We start from the raw sequence: 9,980 nt of genomic DNA, 5'->3' as shown, positions 1-9,980 counted from the left end.
GCACCGGGGTGGGGGGAGAAGCGGGTCGGGCGTCCCGGTGGCACCGGGGGCTCAGGGCGGTGGGCGTCCTGCAAAGTGCAGGGAGGCGGGTGTCCCGGTGGTACCGGGCGGGGAAGACCCGGGTCGGGTGTCCCGGTGGTACCGGAGAGGCAAGTCGCAGCGGGTGTCCTGCAAAGCGCGTGGAGTCGGGTGTCCCGGCGGTACCGGGTGGGGTGTCCCGGTAGCATCGGGGACTCAGGGCAATGGGCGTCCTGCAAAGCGCGTCGGGTGGCACCGGGGGGAGCCGGATCGCGTGTCCCGGTAGCACCGGGGAGAACCGGATCGGGCGTCCCGGGGAGAAGCGGGTTGGTCTTCGCGGCGGGAGCCGGGTGGGGTGTCCCGGTAGTACCGGGGGCTCGGGGCGTCCTGCACAGTGCGTGGGGTCGGGCGTCCCGGTGGCACCGGGGGAGCGGGGGGTCCCGGTGGAAGGGACCGGTCGGTGTCCGCCGTGCGGGGCTGGCCCTCGGGGGTACCCGGTAGCACCGGGGAGAGCTCGGGGAGGGGGGAGGCGCACCGGGCAGGGACAGGCAGAGCGAGGGGTCCCGAGGAGCGCCCGACGCCGGGCTCCGGGAGGAGCCGTGCAGGACCGGGAGCCGTTTCGGGGGGGGGGGGCGGGCAGAGACACCCCCAAAGCGGGCAGCGCCCCGGGAGCCCCGAGCAGAGCGGTCACGGAGCCGGAACAGGCAGCACCGTGCGGGCAGGAGCGGGCAGGCAGCACCGGGGACAAGGCGGTGCGGGAGCACGGGGGACGTCGCGGTGCAGGCAGCACCGTGCAGGCAGCGCGGGGGGGGCAGAGCAGTGCGGGCAGCACCGGGGGCATGGCGGTGCGGGCAGCACGGTGCGGGCAGCACCGGGGGCATGGCGGTGCGGGCAGCACGGTGCGGGCAGCACCGGGGGCATGGCGGTGCAGGCAGGCTCCCCGCTGCCCGCACAGGCCTGGCAGCGGCCGCGCTTTGGCAAGGCAAGGCAGCAGGTGCCGGCAGGGAGGTGGGCAGCGTTCCCCCCCCGCCCCCCCCCCGGCGCTGCCGGCTGCTCTCGCCCGCCCGCGGTCCAGGGCCCGGTGCCAGGGGCTGCCACCAGCCTCCAGGCCTGGGCACGGGCAGCTGCCTGCACTCCCAAATGAGGAATCTGCAATTAGCGCCCGGGCCGTGGGCAGCGTGGGGGCTGCCGCCGGAATTTGTGCCCGGTCCCACGGGGGGGTTCGTGGCAGGGGGGACCCCAAACGCCGCCAGCGCCTGGGTGAGGGCAAAAGGATTTGAATAAGGAAGCGGCGACCGCGCCGGCCGCTGCCCGCTGCTGCCAGACAAACCCCGCGCCGGGCCGGCGGGAAGCGTCGAGGCTTTGCATGGCCCGGCCGGGATTTGCAGCCGGGATTTGCATGTGGGTGAGGAAAGCAGAGCCAGTGTCCCCCCCGCCATGTCCCCAGCGCAGCCTCGTGTCCCCTGGAGGGGGGGGCCAGGAGGCAGCTGGGGGGTCACCCTCCCCTCTGAACCCACCGCCTGAGCCCGGCCCAGCCCCGCTCCCCAGCAGACGGGCACAAACCCCCCCCCCGGGGCACCGGGAGAGGGCTGGGGGTCGATGCCACCCAGTGGGTGCCAGGGCTGGACCCACGCTGGGTATTTTTAAACGCGGCTCCCAGGGCGGGTATCGACTTTCTGGGCGCCGGCAAAAGCTGCTCGGACTTGGCCGGGGGAAGCCGGGGGCCGGCGCTGAGCTGGCAGCGGTGCTGTGCCGGGGCTGCGGCGGCCAGGGGCCAGGCACGACGTGACCTTTAAAGGTCTGCAAGATGAATTACATTATCATCTTGCCACCGGGGTCACTCCTGGCTTGGCTTTCAGCTGGACCCGGGACTCCGGCGAGGTCTTACGTGCGGCCGGATCTGTGCCGGGGGGCTGCAGGGCCGGGGGGGCGGCTCTGGCTGCGTTTGCTTTTCCGAAAGGCTTCGAAACGGGTTGTGGGGGGAGAGTGGGACCCTCGAGCTCTGGTTCAGCCCCGGCTCCGTCTTCCCCCGGCCGGGCTCGGGAATCCACCGGCCACATTCCTCCCTCCTTGCCTTTCGGCGGCTTTGCTAAGCCAGCGTTTTGGGGAATGTCCTTTGCGCCCATTGGCTGGGCGTGACCTTTCCCAGGGCCGCCGGCAGCTCCGGGGGTCCCACTCCGGCAGGAGGGGGATCCCGGGGAAGCCCCCGCGGTTCTCACCCCGTCTCATGGGGCCGGAGAGGCCGCGGGGGGCGGTGGGTGGGCGCGGTGGCGGGGTCCCCGCTGACGCCCCGCTCTCCCCGCAGAGATGCCCTGCATCCAGGCGCAGTACGGCACAGCGGGCGCTGGCCCCTGCGAGCGCTGCCCGGCCGAGCTGCTGAGCCCCGACGGTGGCCGCTTCCCCATGGAGGTGGCCGGAGCGGATCTGGCGGCCGCCCCCGCCCTGCCCAGCTTCAGCACCTTCATGGAGGGTTACGCCGGCGAGTTCGACGCCTTCCTCTACCAGCTGCCGGCCGGCAGCCAGCCCACCGCCGCCTTCAAGCTGGAGGACTTCCAGGTGTACGGCTGCTACCCCGGCGCCTTCGGCGGGCAGCCGGACGAGACCCTCTCCTCCAGCGGCTCGGACTGTTACGGCAGCCCCTGCTCCGTCCCCTCGCCCGCCACGCCGGGCTTCCAGCCGCCCCAGGCTGCGGGCTGGGAGGGCTCCTTCGGGGCTTACTCGCCCCCCCCGAACTACGAGGGCGGGCGGCCCTGGGCTGAGCCGGCCAAGGGCGGTGGGTCGCAGCCCCCCTTCTTCGCCTTCGGCCCCCCAGCGCACAGCCCCGGCGGGGCCGCCGGGACCCTGAAGGGACAACCAGGCCCCTCGCCCCGCCTGGACCCGCGGCTGCTGGACACAGACGCCTTCGCCCTGGGCCAAGGTTCCTCCGGGGGCTTCGCTGGGCTGCCCCTGGCCCCCCCCCTCGCCACTGCTGGAGGGGCCGGCGCTGGCCCCCGCCAAGGCGCGCAGCCCCGGGGCGGGCGAGGGCCGCTGCGCCGTCTGCGGGGACAACGCGTCCTGCCAGCACTACGGCGTGCGCACCTGCGAGGGCTGCAAGGGCTTCTTCAAGGTAAAGGGAACCCCCCGCCTCTCCCCTTCACCCCAACCCGCTGCCGGGATGTTCCCACAATGCTTTGCAGCAGCGGGAGGATGCTGCGGGTCACCCCGGGGAGGGGCAGGGCAGGGAGCGCGGCCCCGGGAGCCCTCTCCCCGCGGACGCGGAGCCGGATGCCGGGCTGGAGCGGGAGGCAGGGGTGGACAGAAGGGCTTTTGTTCGGCGGCTCAGCGCCCCGGGCTGAGCTTGGGCCGCTCCTTCCCCGCCCGCAGCGCACGGTGCAGAAGAACGCCAAGTACATCTGCCTGGCCAACAAGGACTGTCCCGTGGACAAGCGGCGGAGGAACCGCTGCCAGTTCTGCCGCTTCCAGAAGTGCCTGGCCGTCGGCATGGTCAAAGAAGGTACCGGGGTCCTGTCCTGGGGGGGGGGGGGGCGGGGGTCCCAGCAGGAGCGTAGTCAGGGAGGGCTCCGCCGGGCTGCGCTGAGGACAAACATACTCATCGCATGTCCCTCACCGCAGTGGTCCGGACCGACAGCCTGAAGGGGCGGCGGGGCCGGCTGCCCTCCAAGCCCAAGCAGCCGCCGGACGCGTCCCCCGTCAGCCTCATCACCTCCCTGGTGCGGGCGCACATCGACTCCGTCCCCAGTGCCACCAAGCTCGACTACTCCAAGGTAGGGCCGGGTACCAGCCCCACGCCCTCCCCGGGGTCACGCCGAGGCCGGATTCTGACCCCGTCGCCATCCCCGTGGCAGTTCCAGGAGTCGGCGCCGTGCCAGTTCGAGAAGGAGGATTCGGTGGACGTGCAGCAGTTTTACGACCTGCTCACCGGCTCCATGGACGTCATCCGCAAGTGGGCTGAGAAGATCCAGGGCTTCGCCGAGCTGCCCAAGGAGGACCAGGACCTGCTGCTGGAATCAGCCTTCCTCGAGCTCTTCATCCTGCGCCTGGCATACCGGTGAGCCCTGGCGCGGCGTGGAGGGGAGCCCGGGGCCGTGCCGGGGGTATAGGGGGGGTTTGACCCCGTGGTTGTCCCCGCAGCTCCAAGCCGGAGGAAGGGAAACTCATCTTCTGCAACGGGGTGGTGCTGCACCGCCTGCAGTGCGTGCGGGGCTTCGGCGAGTGGATCGACGCCATCCTCGAGTTCTCGCAGAGCCTGCACCGCATGAGCGTCGACGTCCCCTCCTTCTCCTGCCTCGCCGCCCTCGTCATCATCACAGGTGGGACCCCCCCGCCATGGTCCCCACCCCACCGCTGGGCCCCTTTCCCCACCCGGCGGCCATCACCTTGGCCTCACACCTCTGTTCCCCGCCCCGTCCCCATCCCCTCCGCAGACCGCCACGGGCTGAAGGAGCCGAAGCGGGTGGAGGAGCTGCAGAACCGCATCGTGGGCTGCCTGAAGGACCACGTGGCCGCGGCGGGGGCCGAGCCGGGCCGCCCCGGCTGCCTCTCCAAGCTGCTGGGCAAACTGCCCGAGCTGCGCAGCCTCTGCACCCAGGGCCTCCAGCGCATCTTCTACCTGAAGCTAGAGGACCTGGTGCCCCCCCCGCCCATCGTCGACAAGATCTTCATGGACACGCTGCCCTTCTGACCCCCCCCCTGCCTCCACCGGGGACACCTGGATCGCCCCCGGGGACGCTTGGGTCCCCCCCTCAGATGCCTGGGTCCCCTTGGGGACACCCAGGTCCCCCCATGTGCCTTCACGGCACCGGGCACAGACGCACAGCAGCCCCGGTGCCATTCCCCCCCCCTGGGGGGGGCATCGCCGGCGCGGTGCTCCCCTTCTCCCCTGTAAAAATGCCCCCGTTGTAAATAGCGAGCGGCCGGGTCCTGTACAGAGCGGGGAGCGCGGGGACAGGGAGGGGGCTCCAACCCCCCCAGCCTCGTCCCCCTCCCCTTTATATTTTTTCTTTTTTTTTTTTTCTCCTCTTTTGGCCATTTTCTGTATATAAACTTGTACGTACACTGAGAACCATTGAAATCTCTCATGCATCCCCCCCCCGCCGTTACTAATATCATCTATATTTAATAGAGGGTGATTTGAGGGGGGGTGGCTGGGCACAGCCGCGGCGCCGGAGCCGCACGTTGCCCACGCTGCTGCCCTTGAACCGTCACTCACCCCCGCGGCGGCGGCTGCCACGGCCCCGCACCTGTCGCCCGCCTGATTTATCCTCCCCAAAATAACCGGGAAGCGTGACCGCGTCCCCCGCCGCGTCCCCAGGGACGTGGCCATTGGCAGGGTCAGCCGTGGGGGGGGAGCTGGGGGTGTGTGTGATGGTGGTCGGGGTCCCCATCCCCACTGGTGACAGGGTGGGGGGCCCGGGGTGGGGTAGGGGACACGCCAGGCTGGCGTTGTCCCCTGGCTTGTCCCCTTCCTCTGGCCAGGGACAGCCTGGCCCTGGAGCAAATGTTAATGGGGACACCAAGGGCCGGCGCTGAACAAGGGCCACATTGAGGCGCTGGGCCGGGGGGGGCCCTGTGGCGGCGAACAACAAGGGCCCCTCTGTCCCCTGTCCCCCCCCCCGCCCCCCTCCGCCACCCACCCCCGCCATGGGGAGAGCGCTGACGCACGGCGGGGCCGTGGCCAGGGGGTCGGTCTGTGGGGGGCCAGGAGAGCTTCCCCCCCCCCACGGGGATGTGGGGGGCACAGGGTGGGCTACCAGCGTGGGCCAGGAGTGGCCGTGCCACACTGTGCCATGTCACAGCTCAGCACCCGCCTGTCCCACCGCCCGTCCCGGTGCTGACCCCCCACCCCAAAGCCACCAGGAGGCCACCGGCTGCGTTGGAGCGGGGGTGGCGGGTCCCTGCCCCCTCCCCGCAGCACAGGACTGGCCTCTGCCCACCTTGTCCCTGTCCCCAGCCCCTTGGCAGGGGCGGCTGCAGAAGGGACAGGGACGATGGTGCCAGCAGAGCCAGGTAAAAATAACCCCGCGGCCGGCTCCAGCCATGCCGCTTGCCCCGGGGCCGCACGGCACAGACACGTGTGTCACGGCGTGTGCCCGGCCCTCGGCCCGGTGACACCCCGCAGCCGCAGCCCTCCCTGCGATTCGCACCAGGACTCGTGTCCCCGTGGCAGCGGGGGTGGCCTGATGCCGAGACTGGTCAGGGGACACTGGCGTGGCACGAGGCCGGTGCCCAATGTCCCCATGGTGTCCCCAGTGTCCCTTTCTCCAGTATCCCCAGTGCCCCATGTCCCCCTGTCCCTTGTGTCCATTATGTCCCCCTGTCCCCAATGTCCCTTTCTCCAGTATCCCAGTGCCCCATGTCCCCGTGTCCCCCCGTCCTTTGTACCCATACGTCCCCCTGCCCCCCATGCCCCTGTGGTCCCACGTCCTTGTGTTCCTGCTTTCCCCCTGTCCCCCCTATTCGTGTTCCCCTTGTCCCGGTGGCCCCGTGTCTGCATGTTAATCCCCTTGTCCCCTGGGGCCGCGTCCCCCACCCCGTCCTGGCCCATGGCGCTGCGGGGGTCACTGGGGGTCACCGGGGGTCACGGCGCCCCCCGCCCCGCTGCAGTACCGCCGCGGAGCCTCCAGCCCAGGGGGCGCTGTGCGCCCGGGAGCGCCCCCTCGGGGCAGTGAGCCGCTCTGCGCCGCCACAGCCCCCAGCTCTATGGTGCCCCTTCCCGGAACGAACCAAGCGGGCGGAGGCGCGGGGGGAACGACCGGCGGAACGCGAACGGCCATTCAGCCCCCGGGGCTGCACCGCGGTGGGGGACGGCATCGGTGGGCGCAGCTGGAACGGTGCGAGGTGTAGATTGAGGGAACGCAGCGGCGGCGGCGGGAGACGCCGCCACTTCGATAGACGGTAAGTCCCGACCCCCCCATGCAGATGGGCTGCCCCACCTCCCTCCTCCCCGCGGTCAGATGGTCGGGCCCGGGCGGTGAGTGCGGGCCCGGCCGGCGGCCCGGGGGGGGCCGGGGTCCCGGGAGAGGGTGAGGGGGGCCGGGACCGCGGGGGTAAGGGGGGCTGAGGTCCCGGGAGAGGGTGAGGGGGGGCCGGGGCCCTGGATGAAGGCGGCTGGGGCCGGGGTGGGCCGGGGCCCTCGAGGCTGAGGGGGGGCCTGGGGCTCTTGGGGTGTGTGTGGGGGTCGCAGCGGGACTCCTGGGTTCTTGTGGGGTATTGGGGGGCCCGGACCGCGACCCCTGGACCACTGTGATGTGGGGGGGTCTGTATCGGGACTCCTGGGTCTCTGTGGGATGTGAGGGGGCCAGAGCAGGACACTGGGGGGTCGAGGGGCGCCCGGACTGGGACATCTGGGTCCCTGTGGGGTGGGGGAGGGCACACACGGGGACACCAGAGTCCCCGGGGGTGGGTGAAGGGAGCGGCTGTTACCCAAGCAGGGGCACAACTAACCCCCCCTGCCCCCCAACACCTTTCTTTCCCCCGCAGGATCTGTCGTTGTGCCCCCCCCAGAGCCACCCCCGCCATGAACTGCCGCGCGGAGGTGCTGGAGGTGTCGGTGGAGGGGCGGCAGGTGGAGGAGGCCATGCTGGCGGTGCTCCACACCGTCCTGCTGCACCGCAGCACCGGCAAGTTCCACTACAAGAAGGAGGGCACCTACTCCATCGGCACCGTGGGCACCCAGGACGTGGACTGCGACTTCATCGACTTCGCCTACGTCCGCGTCTCCTCTGAGGAGCTGGACCGGGCCCTCCGCAAGGCCGTGGGGGAGTTCAAGGTAAGGGAGCCCTGCGGGGACCCGGCAGGGCCGAAAGCGGGAGCTTAAAAACGTGTGGGCTGTGCCGCGGCCTCGCCGGCGAGGGGAAGGTGAATCCCTGGCCCCCCCTGAGCCGCGTGCTCTCTCTCCGCAGGACGCGTTGCGCAACTCGGGCAGCGACGGGATGGGGCAGATCTCCCTGGAGTTCTACCAGAAGAAGAAATCGCGCTGGCCCTTCCCGGATGAGTGCATCCCCTGGGAGCTGTGGACCATCAAGGTGAACGTGGTGAACCTGGCTAACGAGCAGGAGCGGCAGATCTGCCGGGAGAAGGTGGGCGAGAAGCTTTGCGAGAAGATCATCAACATCGTGGAGGTGATGAACCGCCACGAGTACCTGCCCAAGATGCCCACCCAGTCGGAGGTGGACAACGTCTTCGACACCAGCCTGAAGGACGTGCAGCCTTACCTGTACAAGATCTCCTACCAGATCACGGACTCCCTGGGCACCTCGGTCACCACCACCATGCGCCGGCTCATCAAGGACACGCTGGCTCTGTAGCACCGGGTGCCAGCGAGGCAGGTTCACCCTCTGGGACAGCGTCGCCGCTCGGATCCCTCCTCTCCACCTCCAAAAAGCCTCTGCAAGGAGCTTGGACGTGGCCTGGCCCTTAATTGGGGGGGTTGCTGCTGGTTTGGTTTGCGCCGCGTCCTGGAGAACCGGCTCGGCAGCTCCCGGTTTGGCTGAGGGATGGTGAGTCCTGGGGGTGGGAGGTGCTGGTCGGCGCCTGTGGCATCAGCGCTGGGCTCGCAGCCCGGCAGATCGGCCCGGAGTGGGGGCACGTGCCACCCGAACCCCCTCCCGCCGTGCCAGCAGCCGCTCCAACTCGCTCTGCGTGGCACAGCCAGTCCCACGTCACCGTGTGTCCCCCCGCCCCACCTCGGTGGCACCCCCGGGGCTGAGCCGCTTCCCCGCGGGGCCCGGAGCTGCACTCGCTGCCTCCTCTGCGGCAAAAATAAAAGTATTTCTCCTTCCACATGGAATTTGGTCACATCCTGGCAGTTGAGGGGGTAGTGGGGTGGGGGACAGGCCTCTGCACCCCTCCACAGCACCGAGGGAGGGGGCAAAGCTGCTTTCCCCACCCCGGGGGGGGCATCTGCTGGGCACCAGCGTCTCGGCAGAGCGAGGGGGGCCACGCGGGCGGCGAAGACGGTCCCTGACATCACTTAAACCCTCCCTGTCTGTCGCCGCACGCCCCGCACTCCGCTCCCGGGAGGAAGAGGAGGAGGAGGAGGAGGAGATGAACGCCACGCTGGCCCAGGCCAGCGCCCGGGGGGACACGTGGGTGGCCCAGGCCACCCAAATCGCCGTCGTCCTGGTGCTCTGCCTCACCGTCGCCTTCGCCATCTTCTTCCTCGGCTGCAACCTGCTGCTGCAGGCGGAGAGTCTGGCGGCCGCCCCGGCGCAGGGCGAGCGGCGCCTGTCCCGCGAGGCCGAAGGGGCCACCGAGGGCGTGTAGGGACCAGCCCCAGCCCAGCGGACGGACAGACAGACAGACGGATGGACGGACGGCAGCATCTTTGCCTGCGGCATCTTCGGTGGCGCTTGGCGATGGAGCGGGACGGCGCTGGGGGCTGCAGCGTCCCTGGCTTGTACGGATGGATTAAAAGGCAACGGGGGCCGGTCCTGGGCCGGGTCAGGATGCGGCCATGGGCGCGGCGGTGCTGGTAATCCCCCCCCGAGAGGATTAGGGGAAACTTTTATTCCCCGTTTCGGGGTTAATCCCTGGGCTGGGGGGGCAGGCTCGGGGAGGGAGGTCAGGCACCTGCCCTGCGTGGGGGCCTCATCCTGCCCCTCTGCGCTGCGGCTGCGGGGAGGGCTGGGGCCACATCCTGCCCCTCCCAGCCCTTCAGACCCCCCCTCAGCTCACAGGGGGTCCCCAGGGCCCCCGTCCTGCCCCTCCGTGCCCCCTTTGCTCTGCCCCAGGGTGTGCTCAGGCCTCATCCTGCCCCTCCATCCCCCTTTTTCCTTTGCTCCCGGGGCCGCATCCTGCCCCTCCGCCCCTCCTGCAGCCCCTCCCTGCCCTAAGCTGCTCCCAATCCCCCCGCAGCTGCTGGCACTGAGGTGAAATGGGGCCGCCCCACCCCGGAGCAGGGCTGGTGATGTGGGGGGGGCTTCCACCCCCCCCAAGCGGGCCCGCCCCCCCCCTTAATCCCA

The 9,980-nt window shown here is 70.6% G+C and overlaps 2 protein-coding genes across 5 annotated transcripts; both read left to right on the top strand.

Annotated features, from left to right (window-relative positions):
• Positions 1-2,197: 2,197 nt before the first annotated feature.
• NR4A1 (nuclear receptor subfamily 4 group A member 1) lies at positions 2,198-5,080 on the top strand. The gene is given in 7 exon segments (XM_074807657.1): positions 2,198-2,967; positions 2,969-3,124; positions 3,382-3,511; positions 3,631-3,782; positions 3,864-4,066; positions 4,150-4,328; positions 4,443-5,080. Coding segments are annotated over 7 exon segments (1,719 nt in total). The 5' UTR covers positions 2,198-2,325; the 3' UTR covers positions 4,700-5,080.
• Positions 5,081-6,949: 1,869 nt separating this feature from the next.
• Positions 6,950-8,799, top strand: ATG101 (autophagy related 101). Of its 4 annotated transcripts, XM_074807714.1 has the most exons (4): positions 6,956-6,988; positions 7,498-7,786; positions 7,920-8,138; positions 8,253-8,799. In XM_074807714.1, exons 1-4 carry the CDS (start codon positions 6,972-6,974, stop codon positions 8,322-8,324), a joined length of 597 nt encoding a protein of 198 aa, XP_074663815.1. In that variant the 5' UTR covers positions 6,956-6,971; the 3' UTR covers positions 8,325-8,799. The 4 variants fall into 4 exon arrangements, with proteins under 4 accessions (XP_074663816.1, XP_074663815.1, XP_074663813.1 ...); XM_074807715.1 differs by having other exon boundaries at positions 6,950-6,988; positions 7,920-8,799; XM_074807712.1 differs by having other exon boundaries at positions 6,975-7,040; positions 7,920-8,799.
• Positions 8,800-9,980: the final 1,181 nt, after the last annotated feature.

The sequence above is a fragment of the Strix aluco genome, chromosome 27, assembly GCF_031877795.1.
Source record: "Strix aluco isolate bStrAlu1 chromosome 27, bStrAlu1.hap1, whole genome shotgun sequence".
Taxonomy (NCBI): Eukaryota; Metazoa; Chordata; class Aves; order Strigiformes; family Strigidae; genus Strix; species Strix aluco.
This window is presented reverse-complemented; position numbering and strand designations above follow the sequence as displayed.